At 40.7% G+C, this 13,900-nt stretch overlaps 1 protein-coding gene across 1 annotated transcript; it reads left to right on the top strand.

The window, feature by feature from the left end:
* Positions 1–130: 130 nt before the first annotated feature.
* Positions 131–12,925, top strand: UBFD1 (ubiquitin family domain containing 1). Its single transcript, XM_075010812.1, has 7 exons — positions 131–191; positions 525–806; positions 1,118–1,326; positions 2,535–2,600; positions 2,770–2,875; positions 5,760–5,842; positions 7,633–12,925. The coding sequence occupies exons 1-7, from the start codon at positions 164–166 to the stop codon at positions 7,741–7,743; spliced, it is 885 nt and encodes a 294-aa protein (XP_074866913.1). The 5' UTR covers positions 131–163; the 3' UTR covers positions 7,744–12,925.
* The last annotated feature ends 975 nt before the right edge of the window (positions 12,926–13,900 follow it).

Here is a 13,900-nt window from a genome sequence, read left to right as displayed (position 1 = left end):
CCTCCCCCCCCACAGAGAGAGAGAGAGAGAGAGCGAGCGGAGGACGGGTCCCCGGGAGGGCCAATCCTGGGCGCGTGGGGGCGGGATACGGGGGGCAGGAGGGGCCAATCCCAGCGCACGGCGTTTCCCAGCAGCCCCCGCGGGCGGATTGTACACAATCATCATGGCCGCCGCCGCTGACTCCCCTGATGGTGAGAACACGGGGCAGCGGCTCGCGGGGCCGGCCGAGGCGCGCTCCCGGCGGCTGCCGTGGGACGAGGAGGCGGCCGCGGCGGGAGGCAGAGCCGGGGAAGCGGGTGCCGGGATCCGCAGACCCCGCCGTGGGAGGGGGAGTCCGCGTCTCTCGGGCAGCTGCGGGGCGGCGCGTCCCTGCCCGGAGCCTGGGCCTGGCTCCTGGCCGAGGGGCGAAGGGCTGCGTCGGTCCCGGGTCTCTAGCTCTGAGGGGCGCGGGGACGGGGAGCGCAGCGGCCTCACTCGCCCAACGTGCCTCCCCGTGGGCTTCTCGGGTCTGTTTGTCGCCGTAGAAATGGATGAGCCTGGCATGGAAACAGACGCTCAGAACGTGCAGCTGAGCTGTGGAGGTGCCGGGGAAAGCAATTCGGCCGCGGCAGGAAAAGCCCTGGAAATGGACCAGCTGCAGGACGATTCAGCCGTTTTACAGGCGTCAGTCAGCAACGGTGGTGATTCGGAGACTGGGAAGGAATTAGTAGAATTAAAAATTATTTGGAACAAAAATAAATACGATGTGAAGTTTCCACTTGATAGCACAGGAGCTGCTCTGAAAGAGAAAATCCACTCGCTCACAGGTAAAACGTTGAGTATGCAGCATGCAGACAGAACTACTTGTCTCCAGGGTTCCCTGTAAGCTGAGCACCTGGGCGGCCATCTAGGAGAATTGCAGGTGCCATCCACCTGGTTAGCTTAGTGCCTTTGACCAGTGGCATGCGTCTGTACAGGTTGTACACATCCACACATGCCTCAGTGCACAGAACAAAATTTATTCTGCTCATGGATGGAAGAAAGTAGAGGAAACCCTGCATGCCACATGCTTGTTTTGCTTCTGACCAACAGTATACCCATAGAGGATTAAAATGCTGTTTTAATTTTTGCCTCTTAGGCCTTCCACCCACTATGCAGAAAGTCATGTTTAAGGGACTTCTACCAGAGGAGAAAACATTACGGGAAATAAAAGTAACAAGTGGTGCAAAAATAATGGTTGTTGGTTCAACTATCAATGATGTGCTTGCAGTAAATACTCCCAAAGAAGCTGCTCAACAGGAGGTTAAATCTGAAGAAAATAAAAAAGAGCCACTCTGCAGACAAAAGGTAAGTGATGTCTTAAACCAAGCCATTGAGGCAAAGAAATTTGGGCTTGTATAGTTGTTGTGTAATGTTGTGTTCTAATCTTTTTGGTTCTGTTCCACTCTGGAATAGTCTATTTCTTATTTACAGTCAGTGCTAGAAAGTGGGGCCAGAATAGAGGAGTTCTAACCAAAGAACATATTTGTCACTAGTCCAGGGGGAGCTATTGATTTGCAAGATCATGCTGTGCTGGTGACTGATGGAGCTCAGAATCTCAATAAGACAAATGCTAGTATAAAGACTTCATAAGAGACAGAGTTTGTATTTCATTTTTAAGTCAGGTGATCAAAAATTAGTAGCTGTTAAGTCACTTACATGCAACAACTTAAATATCTTAGTTTTATTCTTAGCAGTCTAGTTTCTGTGTCTCCAAAACCACCTTTACAGTTGACACCTAGTGGTCCTTTTCAAAAGCTTTATCATCACAGAGAACGCTGAACTCTAAAGATGTTTTTTCCCACATAACATTTCTGCTGCAGTGTAAGGAAGCATGTTGTCATGGCTATGCTGCATCTGTGGTTGGGCTAAGTAGAGGACTTTTAATTCGAGTTGTTTTCAGCCCTATCTCTTCCATCAGCCACAAATTCCATTAAAAGTTAATGTCCACCATTGGTCTGCAACTCTTTTTATGAAATATTCTTTTGTTTTCTTATTATCTATCATAGTTCACAGGCACTGTAAGTGTTATCATTGTTCAAAGGTACTCAGCAAACTTGTCAGTTGCGAGCGTTTTTTTTCCTTACTGCTACTATTCTATTTCATTGTGTTTTGGGGTATTTGTTTTTGAAGTGTTACTCTTTAAATCTAGGGATTGTATTTCTAACTGTTACTGAACATAACACCTGGTTATTTCAGTTGTCTTGGTAAGAGATAACTGCTCGGTGGTATTAAAACAGATTCCGGACTTCTGCACACATTAGACTTTTTTTGCCTTGTTGCATCTTCTTTGGGTTTTGTTTTTCACATTCTTTCTTTGGACAGTCATAAAAAAAATCCCTGTTAACTTTTTTAAAACTAATTCGTTTCTGTATGATAGATGTGTTTTACTCTATATTTTTTTTTAAAAAATACTACATAGAACTATTAAACCGTATTTTTGAAAGTGGTTTGGTGTTAATTAAAAGCTTTGTGTCCTGTTTCAGTGGAGTATTAATTTCTGGGTTTTGTTCTAGCAACACAGAAAAGTATTGGATAAAGGAAAACCTGAAGACGTGATGCCTTCTGTTAAAGGTGTTCAGGTAAGTTAAATATCTACTTGGACCACAGTCTTGATCAGAAAATACACTACCAGCCTACTGTTCAAGCTTCCTAACACTTTTTTTCCAGTTTTGTTTACTCCTGCTGTCATAGCTTTTTCATGTGCATTTTAAGTCATTTGTTTTCACTGTTTGTATTGTGTATTTTTAGGAGCGCCTGCCAACTGTGCCCTTATCTGGCATGTACAATAAGACGGGGGGAAAAGTGCGGCTTACCTTTAAACTAGAGCAAGATCAGCTGTGGATAGGCACTAAAGGTAAGTGACTAAGATTATTTTACAACTAGTCAATATTGCGGATACTTACAGACTAGATTCATAAATTTTTAAGTCAGAAGGGGTCCTCCTGATCATTTAGTCTGACTCCTGCACATTGCAGGCCCCAGAACCTTACCCCACTCCTGTAGTAGACACCTAACCTCTGGCTCAGTTACCAAAGTCCTCACATTGTGATCTAAAGATTTCAGATTCTGGAAAACCCACCATTTATGCCAATGCAGATCTGCAAGGGGCCCATTCCCCATGCTGCAGAGAAGGGAGATAAAAACTGGGATCTCTGCCTATCTGACCTGGGGGAAAATTCCATCCTTGCCTTAAAGATGGTGATCAACTAGACCCTGAACATATATATATGCAAGACCCACCAGACAGCCGAGAAAGAATTCTGCGTAGTAACTCAAAGCCTTCCCTTCTAGCATCACATCTCTAGGCAAAGGAGATATTTGCTGTTAGTTTTTGCAGATCAGGTATGTGCCGTTGTTGGCAGTCGCACCGTATAGGTTGGCTTCAGTCAAGAACATACTTTGCTAAAGAAATAGCTCCTGACCTTTTAATATTAATCGTTCAAAACCATATGTTCACTTGGTTTCTCTCCCAGATACGTGTGGTTGAATATTACAAAAATATTTTATATATTTGTACTTTGGAAACCTTGAACTCATTTGTATTGTTATGCCATACTAAGATTAAGATTTTGTCATGGTTATTTTTAGTAAAAGTTAAGGACAGATCCTGGGCAATAAATAAATAAATTCACTAAAGACTGTGATTTGTCTATGACTTTTTGCTAAACATAATGCTGGTTAATGTAAATAATAAATAATACAAAAAGGGATACTACCCAGAGTCCTGCTTGGGCTGGGAAAGGTGGGGAGGGGAGGAGAGAGCAGAGTTACTACAATTACCGCCTGCTGTGGCTCAGCTTCAGGGTCGGTGCCAGGGAGATCTGTGTCATCCATGACGTAATCTTCTTCTTACTTCTCAATTGTGGATTATAATACTTAGCATTCATAACATTTGTTTTCAGAGCACTTCATAAGCAATTTAATCCCCACAGCACTGGGAGGCTTAGTGACTTGTCTAATGGCACAGAGGGTCTTTCTGATTGGGAATACTAGGAATACTTTCACCTATCTCATTATCTGTTCTAGGAACTGAAATGCATTGGGTGACCTGTTTCAGTGCTGTATAATTACTGTCTCGTTTAAAGATGACAGGGTGTGTCACTGCAAGGAATTCAGTTTACTATTTTAAAGACAGGCCAGGAGGAGCTGAAAGTGCTGTGGAAGTAGCAGTGTTCAAAGGACATCAATGTCAAATAACCTTTCATTTTCAGATAACTCAGTGAACCCATGCCTTGCTCCCCTTGGCCAGAGCAGAATGATATTGCAAAGATGGGGTTGAGGAATCGGGGGGGATTTTTTGTCTGAGTAGAAGTTAATTGGCCTAGTATGTTGACTTGGGTGATATTTTTCTTCTTCAAGATAATAATTAATGCTTACTTTGAGCTTTGCAAACATTAGCTCTCATACAACACAGGTCTTCTTTCAGAAGCCAGCAGATGTTGGGCTGTGTTTGTGGGCCAGTGACGTCCAGAAGATCAGACTAGATTACCTCAATGGTCCCTTCTGAGCTTGAAATCTATGAATTGGTAACACCAGTCCTGTACAGTGACTCATTTTTTGAGGGCCAAAATGATTGATGGAGACCTAGTCCTATTTCAGCATGAGCTGGTGGTTGGTGCAGTTAAAGTAATGCTGACCTGTCTCTTTCTGAGATGTTATGAGGAGTAATGAGTTAATGTTTGGATGGTGTGAAATAAGTGCCAAGTCATTTGCTCAGTAAATGATCATCCTTCCATCAATTTGATTGGACTTGGTCTGTGACAGCCATAGTGCGAGGATAATTATTGCATTAAAATGGAGAATGTCGATTTACGTTTGTGTCTTCTCTGTGATGTAAAAAGAAATTGCCTCTGTGCTGCAGCATTTCCTGATATATCTTTGTCCAAGCAGTTGCTGCTTTCTGGTTTGCTCTTCCAAAGGTGCTCCTCATTTAAGGTGTGCATTGCTTGGTTTATTTTCTCTTGCTAGAACTTGTTTTTATCTGTGTTGTGTTTTCAAGAAGATGAATTTATAGTGTCATGCTGACATGGGTGATAGAAGTAGGAGGTAAAAGGAAAGATTTTAGTTTAAAAGTCTAAAGGAAGAAGTTAAGACATATGTCATAGATAGGAAGAAATCCCCTGTGAATCCTATGCTTGAGTAATTCCTCTTGGTAATAGTTGACTATCTAATCCATTATTTTCTAATGTTATCATAGTCTCTCCCTTCTATACCCTTGTTAATGTTTTCCTGCCTATCTTTTTAATACCTTTTCTAATAATCATTAAATGCAGTTTTGTGCTGGAGATAGGACAACATCTTGATAAAGAATTCAACATTTTTTCCATAGCTCAACTCTGCAGAAATTGGAAGGATGAAAACAGTAAACTGTTTTACACATTTAGACCCAGAGCTAACATACACATATGTATGTGCTTAACTTTACAATTGAGTCCTATCCATTTTATTGGGACTGCTCACAGTAGCAAAGCCAAGCACACACTTAAGTGTTTGCAGATCAGGGGATGAATGTTTTGTTGAAGAAAATTAGGTTATCTGGTATTTAGAGGAGCTGGGTAGCATAACATGAGTTGTCAGAGTTCAGGTGTCAGGGACTGGGATTATTTTGAATGGATTGCATGCTGTTACCTCCTGCCAGCAGCAGGAGTGTGCAGTTTGGTTTCTGAAGTCCACATGAGGCACTGTAACAAAGCACTGCTGATTATATCGAATATTATTTTTAATCCATTTTAATGCAGAGAGAACAGAAAAAATACCCATGGGGTCCATTAAAAATGTGGTGAGTGAACCTATTGAAGGACATGAGGATTATCACATGATGGTAAGTAATTCCTTTGTTTTAATAATAATGGACAAATAACTTGTTAATACTTTGAAACAGGAGGTTTAATTTAGAATAAGACAAGGCTGACAGCCTTGAAGGTTTTAGTTGCTTCAAGGCTGACCCTTCAATGCTGTCTGTTATTAGAGTGAATGTTCTGAGCAATATGAGCTGAGTGCCTGCCATGAATTTGGGTTATTTAAATTACTTTAAAGCTTGTGTAGAAATGGTTAAAATCCTCTGGCTTGAAATGACAGCACAGAGGGTGTCAGAAATGTTTGTTTCATTATACTTGGGGACTGGTTTTTTAGAAAAGCTCCACGTGTTTGGTACATATTGGTTACTGAGCTCTTCTAAAAACATCTCCATATGCTGTTCTGATTTTATGCAGACTTGACACTTGTCTTTTCAGTTTCTTGCTTTGTAACAACACTTCTGTCCCTGATGCTGGTGTCCGTAAGAATTCCACATTTTCCACATTACTGTCATCTTAAAAACTATGCCAGAACAATTTTTAGCTCAATAAGGGTATGTCTACACAGCAGCCTTATTCTGAAACAAGCTACTCTGGAAGAGCTTATTTTGAAATAACGCTGCTACGCACACAAAGGCACTTGGAAATAGAACTTAGTTATTTTGAAATATGGTGTCTACACACAGCTTATTTCAAAATAGAGCCATTGGACACAGTATGGCTTATTTAGAGAGAAGCTCTATTCCCTGTCTTAACAACACCTATTTTGAAATAGGCACTAATTGTCGTAGAATGAGGTTCACCAATTTCGAAATAAGGTGCTAGGATGGTTATTTCGAAATAACTTTGCTGTGTAGTCCTACCGTAAGAGCGTAACTGACAGTAACTGTAGGAAGAAGTTTGAAGTACTCGAGTGAACTTCCACATCATAATTTTCTCAAAATAAACACTTTTTGTTGAGGTTCCTTTGTTAGAAAAGAGTTTAGCTCTCTGTGGGTTATTAATAGTATTATTTCACCATACCTGGTTCTGTATTAATTCCTCTTGCATTCATCTTCTCCACCTGCCTCAGTGGGGGGGGTAAAGAACTTTCACACCCTCCATTTCAATGTATTTTATTGAATCTCTGAAATGTTGATTTTGTGTTTAGGAAAGCGATACACAGCAGGTGAGGGTAATGAGATTCTGCTATGGGGCTTTTTAAAGTCCAGAAGTTTCTTTTTTCTGTTCAGGTCTTTCTTGTAAAGAATATCACTTGTAATGTTGAGAGAAGCTTCTTAGGCAGAAATTCTACTTGTTTTGCAAGTAAAAGAGAAAATATCCTGAGCAAAAAATTACTGTCTGCAAGAAGAAGCTGTTCTGTGCCTTTTCCAACGGTTCCATTTGTGATCGCTCCCATGGAAGAGCAGCCTTTTCAGGTTAGGGTAGGTGTGCGCAATAAGACAGACATGGTTCGCCAGAACTGTATTTACCTGCGCCTCCACAGGCACGGACACTTGAAGCTCCTATTGGCCACAGATTGTCATTCCCAGACAATGGGAGCTGCGTGAAGTGACGTGAACCGGGACACCATCTGCCCTCAGCTCAGCCTTTGGTTGGCCTCTCAGCCTCATGAACTGAGTTAATTGGTTTAGATTTTTTTTCTAGCAATTGTGCTGCAAGTTCTGCTCTAAACATGAGGTATGGGCATTTGGAGGAGACAGTTGCAGTAGATTACATTAACTTCAAAATAAATTGGTCACCCAGATGGTCTGACACCCCTGTTCTGGTTGTTTCCAGTCTGTAAATGCTACCTATTGTCCTTTTAATTTTTCAGGCATTTCAACTGGGCCCTACAGAAGCGTCTTACTACTGGGTCTACTGGGTACCTACTCAATATGTTGATGCAATCAAAGACACAGTACTGGGCAAATGGCAGTATTTTTGAAAGCACGCTCACCTCTGGCACAGGAAATTGACATAAAACTAAGGACACTGCTGGGAGAGGCCTCCAACATCCCTGGATGTAACAGTCCTGGAACTTTAGTAATAACCTATGATATAATGAGGCATTGACAGAAGCCAGAGGTGATGTTTTTTTCACCATTAGTTTACTTTTAACTTAAAAATTTCAGCATCCCTTTTCTGCAGTCAGCTTCAATCACATTTAAAGCAAATACAATGGAAATCAATAAATCGTAAGTCATAAACATTGTGTGTAATACACTTAAATCTGCTGAGAGTAGATCTTCCAGTTTAGTTTTCAGAAGAAAATATTACAATGTATTGTTGAGGATTTTTTATGTGATTTGAACAAAAGACAAATATTTTCATAATTCTTCTGTTACAAACAGATTTAGTTTAGTTATTTGATTGTGATTGAGAGTTTGAAAACAGTTTTTAAATACATTTTAAACAGTATGCAAAATTGGGGTTTAGTAAGCCATATTTTGCTGGCCCTTTTTTTCCTTCAGGTTTAACTTGTTTTAGTAGCAAAAATTTAACTTTTTTTTTTTTTTTTTTTTTAAATCCAAAGATGCCCTGTTCCTCTGATTTTTATACCAGCAGCTCTGGGATGAGGCTTGGAATGTTGCATATTGGGAGCAGAAAGATACAACTCTAGACTCTCTGTAGCCAAGATGGCTTGGTGCTGTTTACTGTCCCTTTCTTGGAATTTCAGTCATGCTTTGTTGCTTGTAAACCTCTGCTCCTTTTTCTATTTCAGGGGAAAGGGGAGCTGTATTTTTGAGCATCTTCTTTACCTTTTATGTTGAAGTCCAGAATAATCATGCCTCAGTGAAATCCTAACACTGACTCGTTGGCTGACTTAGTATTGATTTTTCAGTCTGCGCTCTGCAAAGGTCCTGAAGTCAGTGCACTGCAGTTGTAACAAAGATGATGCTAAGGAAGTGAACCCAAGAGACCTTCCTATTAATTGTTGGGATAAGCTGGCCAAGACACCCCTTTATTTGGATGCTGTATAAATAGGGTAGAATAGTCAGTCCTGTGTGATCTGAGTTTGAAATGCCCTAGTAATATAACTCACTGAGTCTTAGGAAGTTTTGTACATGCACCCAGCAACTGCCCTTCATCTCTAAAAGGTAAAAAGATGGTAAGGCTACTTTCAGCTTTTCTTTCCTCAAGTTTCCAATGAATTATTCTAGTTCTTTACCTCAGTTCTTTCTGGAGTAAGGTTCCTCATCTGTGGGTCATGACGTTCTGCTCGTTCATTTAGCAGTTAAGGTAAAGTGCCATTTATCTCAGGTTTTCCGAGTGGACCCTTTCAGTCCTCGAAAGGTTCAAACACTTAATGAATTGTATTGCACAGCAAGGCTGAATCAGTCTTGCTAGTCATTTAACCTGCATATAACAGATCACTGTTCCAATTTCTATCTCTTGGTTTTTTAAAACACCATACACTTCTTAGTATTTGATATCTGTAGCTCAAAATGTGAAATTCGTGGGGAAACTTCCCTCTTTATCAAAGGCTAAACTTAACATATTCCTTGTCTGTATTTAATTTTAGTTTAAATAACCATGTTGAAACTCAGCAGATACAAATTCCTTTTATAAAGGTAGATGGGAGGGGAGTCCATTGTAGTGTAAGTTTAAAAAAAAAAATACAATTGTTGAAAGTCAATTTGAATTAAGGTTCTATATCGGATCTTAGACTAGTGGTGGCAACATAATGTGGTTCTGGTTTGTTTTTCAAGTTGGAACATCGCTGCAGTATAAATTGGTGTTAAAGGTGTTCTATCCCCCGGTTTATAAATTGGTCATGTGCTTGTTACACTAGTAGCTTGAGATAATTCCTTTTTATATGAAAACCAGCACTAATGTGTCTTGCCAGATTCATATATACGTTGTAACAGGGACTCTTCTGAGGTAGTTCGATGTCAGTTTCCTAGGACAACCTCTGCAAGCTCTTAGCAAGTGCATTAATTTTGGTAATAGAGTTGCTGTCATTTCTATTGCCATTAAGTGATATGTAAAACTTAAATGCAGATATCATGCTTTTTATTTTCTGATGTCTAATTCTAGTATTAAGGCTAAAACTGCAGTATTTGAAGGAAATTGCATGTGCTATTCCTACACCAGACACTACTGCACTCTATGCCTGTGCGTAGCAAGAGTCAGTGACACAAGTAGCATTTTCTGTCGCCCATTCACCTGCATCCTCACCCAATCTTGCTGATTCAGCAATTATTAGCTTCTACTCTCTGCCTTCTTACACCCGAACTTGTCCGTAAACCCACTTGTATTCCTCCTTCTGTGCTTTCATTGGCTTCTCATTTGAAAGGATCCCCCTACATTCTGTCCTGTTCGGCAACTTCTTCTAAACACTCTGTTGAACTCGGTGTTTGTACTCGTTGACGTGGCTGAGCACGCACTACCACTGATGCCTGCGGCTTCCACGTTGGTACTGGCGCTCATGCTACCTCATCTCTTCCAAGAGAGGAAGGGCACCTAGGATGTGGAATCCAGTGTAATATTTAATGTTTCTGTTTTGCTCCTGAGGGCTTTATTGAGTCTACAGCCGATGCTGGGGAAAAACAGATCTCTGATGTTTTAAAGGACACAGTCAATGAAAGAATTCTAGGTCTTGCATTACAAGCATCTTGTATTACTACAAATGAAGAAAAAATTAAATACAGATATACTTGTCCCTTTTTATGTACCTTACTTCCTTTTTACTTTCATTTGATTTAATACATGAACTTCATATAATTTTTGTTCACCCAATTTCAAACTTTCAGATTCTAGGAGCAGTTGTTCGGGTTACAATACAGCAAGGGGTTCTTGTCTAACTTGTTTTCATTGCTGGATTTGGGGGCTTTAGCTATGTTTATTGATTTGGGGTTTTATGAAAGTTTATTTATAAATTCTACCTGAAATACTGATTTTAAAGTTGACAATGCGCCTTTAAGTTCTCAACTCTATTTGGAATAACGTGGAGCTTTGTGTCTTTTGTTAATCTCTACAAAAATAACTTAGGCTACGTTTACACTAGCACTTATGTTGATTAAAGCTTTTGTTAGTCAGGGTTGTGAAAAAACATATCCCAACTGACATAAGTTACACTGATGGAAGTGCTGGCTACCTAGCTACTGCTTCTCATTGGTGGTGGTTTAATTATGCCAACAGGAGAACTTTCTCCCATTGGCAAAAAGGGGCTACGCAGGACACCTTACAATGACACAGCTGCGCTGCTGTAAGGTTACTTGAGTTAACTTTGTACGTAAAGACCTAGCAACACACAATAACTTTACCCTACGTGTTGCAGTCTGCTGCATCCAAGTCCAGAAGCCATTTGCTACTCTGTGTCTTTACACTGAATTCTCCTTATGTAACCATGTGAAATGCCACGTTGGATCCAGGATATCCATTGGCCCAAAGAGCTCAAGGAACACACGGGCAGTGATGGAGTAATAGAATAACATCACAAAAAAATGTAAAGTATAAATAAAATATGTATTTCTAAATTGGATGTATAAGATGGTTAAGGATCATTCATATCTCTCTATAGGGAATTTGCCATAATTCTTAATTATGCTTATGAACTGCACAGGAATTGAGTTCCTTCAGTTATTTTTGCGTGAAACTCTTTAATATGGAATTCTGTGTCTAATTCTAAAAGAATGTAATTCTCGTTAGTATTAATGGGATATAGCACCCCATAACTAGGTAGTATCGCAAGTGCTTTGCCCCACTTTCATAGCTACTGGCAAGCAGTGAAAGTGTTTGGAATGCAAGTGAGGATATTTTTGGTAGGATGAGAAAGTATTTCCATGCACACCGATCCTAGATCTTTTCCTGTGTTATCTGGCCAAAGTATCTATTTTTGCTATTCTAGCTACCAGTACTACTTTAAAATACACTAGCACCAACCCTTTGTGAGATGTCTCACTGAAGTCTTAACACCTCATAGTGCTGGAGTCAGTGCTATGCTATGGACATAGGAGCAAGCCCTTTGTTATATCTCTTTTGATCTGTCCTTGCCTGGGATTTCTCATTTATCTCTGCTTGTTTTGGATATCATATCCCCTCCATAATTTTCTTCATCCCCACTGTAAACATCTTCCTGATTGTAGTTGCATATCAGTACAAACATATGTGTTTAAATTTTTGCTGGACACAGGCATAAACGATTATGCTAAATTGTTGTATGAAGAATGTATAATACCCGTAAGTTTCCTACGTTAATTTCAACCTTAAAGTAAATTGTGCATTTTTCTTAACGATACACACGTCTCAAGGATAATGTACTACTGGCTAGAATAAAAATGCTCTTGTGATGGTTAGTTGGGCAAAGGCACAAGAGAAAAAGTGCTTCAGGGAAGAATTAAGAAACTGATAACATGCAGTACTCTTGCAGCACATGCACACATTGTATCCACCGTTTCATATGAGAAGGGCCAAAGATAAACAGTTCACTTTCAATGACATTTTTATCAAAGGTGCCATATTTTGGTGGTTGTTTCTTCCCTTTTCCCTGACTCCATCTTTTTCTCAGGATAATTAATACAATGTCAGGGCACTGGCATGCTCTCCTCAGAGCATGCGCTCAGTACTTTGCGATTCAGTTGGTTGGGGTGCCAACTCAGTGGTACAATTTTTGCTTTCAAACTCTCACTATTTATTTACTTCTCTCATTCTGTGTCTCTCTCTCCTTTCCCAGGACATCTATTTCATTTGCAGCTTCATACTATAGACTTCAACCGCCTGTTAGGAGTTAATTCTTTTATGATGTTTATTGTCAGTGTCACTTATTATATGTGAAGGGGACAGGATTGCTATAGCAAGTCACCTGTAGAACACATGGTCATTTTACCTTCCAGCAAAGGATTTGTTTTGTGTGGCTCAAAGACATTTACTATGTTTTACCCATGTGGACAATTCATTCTTTGGTTCTGTTTAAGTTTTCACTACAGAATTATTATAAATGGAATATGTACGTACCATATTTATGGTATTTTAAAATAATCTATTTCCTATTTTGGAGAAGGGGGAGATGACAAATATTTAGTCTTAGATTTGCACTGCTGGATTTTTTTTAAGTGTAACCTTGACTGGTTATCTATTGTTTTATTCTGTAAAATTAGTCTTATCTATTAAAGTTTGATAATGAAGCATTCTGTGTTTGAGTGATTTACATTCTACGCCTACTGTTTACAATAGAAAATCGTCTAGCAGAGAATAACTTCATAGGTACCAAGACAGAAGAGACCTATAATGATCATCTTGTCCAACCTCCTGTATAACACCTGCTGTAGAATTCCCCCTTCCTTATAAACAGTGGGGTATATGCTTCTTCCCCTACCCTTGCCTCCCTTACCAGTCTCCTTTTAAGTGTGTTCCCTCTTCAGGTTTCTGTGCTTTCGTTCTGTTTGTCATTTCTTCTTGTCCTCTTTCATCCTTCTAATTTCATTAAACTAATAAAGAAAGTGTATTCTGACCAGTCACTGATTAATGCAGAACTCTTCCAAGCTGATCGAAGAAGTGGAAATCCTGGTACCAAGAAACAAAATGTAGGTAATTGTACATGCTTGTGTGCACAGCATACAAGTCCTCTCACAAATAACAAGCTGTCCTGTAGCACCTTACAGACTAACATTTATTAGGTCATGAGCTTTAGTGGGTAAAACCCACTTCTGATTACTTCTCAGTTTTGTTTCTGCTCCGGTGCTCCTTTATCTGATGGGCAAGGAGTCGGAATTCCAGTGGTACCTCTGCATCTCTGTAGATGAGAGCGTCCGGATAGGCGGGTGAATTTCTTGCACTGCATCAAACAGAGGAGCTGTGTCTTACGGGGCGCTAATTATCTACTCAAGCTGAAACCAGGCTAGGTGTCTGTTCGGGTGGCAGACTGTGCCTGCAGAGCGCGCGCACTAGCCGTGCCAGCACCCCCACCTGTCATCTAAAATGCTGCCACAAGCCTCACTGTGCCCCCCCCTGCGCCCGAGAGCCCGCGGGGAAGCCCGACTCGCCACGGCCGGGCCAGGGCTCGCAGGAGCTGGGGGGCGGGGGGCAGCCTGCGGCCCCCTGGAGACTTCGCGGCGCTGCGCTTCGCACCGCACGTGCTGGGCCGGTAGCTGCGCCGCTCG

The sequence above is a fragment of the Carettochelys insculpta genome, chromosome 16, assembly GCF_033958435.1.
Source record: "Carettochelys insculpta isolate YL-2023 chromosome 16, ASM3395843v1, whole genome shotgun sequence".
Taxonomy (NCBI): Eukaryota; Metazoa; Chordata; order Testudines; family Carettochelyidae; genus Carettochelys; species Carettochelys insculpta.
This window is presented reverse-complemented; position numbering and strand designations above follow the sequence as displayed.

Coding starts and splice junctions, on each gene's coding strand:
- UBFD1 (XM_075010812.1), top strand. CDS start 164: ATGGCCGCCGCCGCTGACTCCCCTGATG. Junction 807..1,117: donor GAAAATCCACTCGCTCACAG/GTAAAACGTTGA, acceptor TTTGCCTCTTAG/GCCTTCCACCCACTATGCAG. Junction 2,601..2,769: donor CTTCTGTTAAAGGTGTTCAG/GTAAGTTAAATA, acceptor GTGTATTTTTAG/GAGCGCCTGCCAACTGTGCC.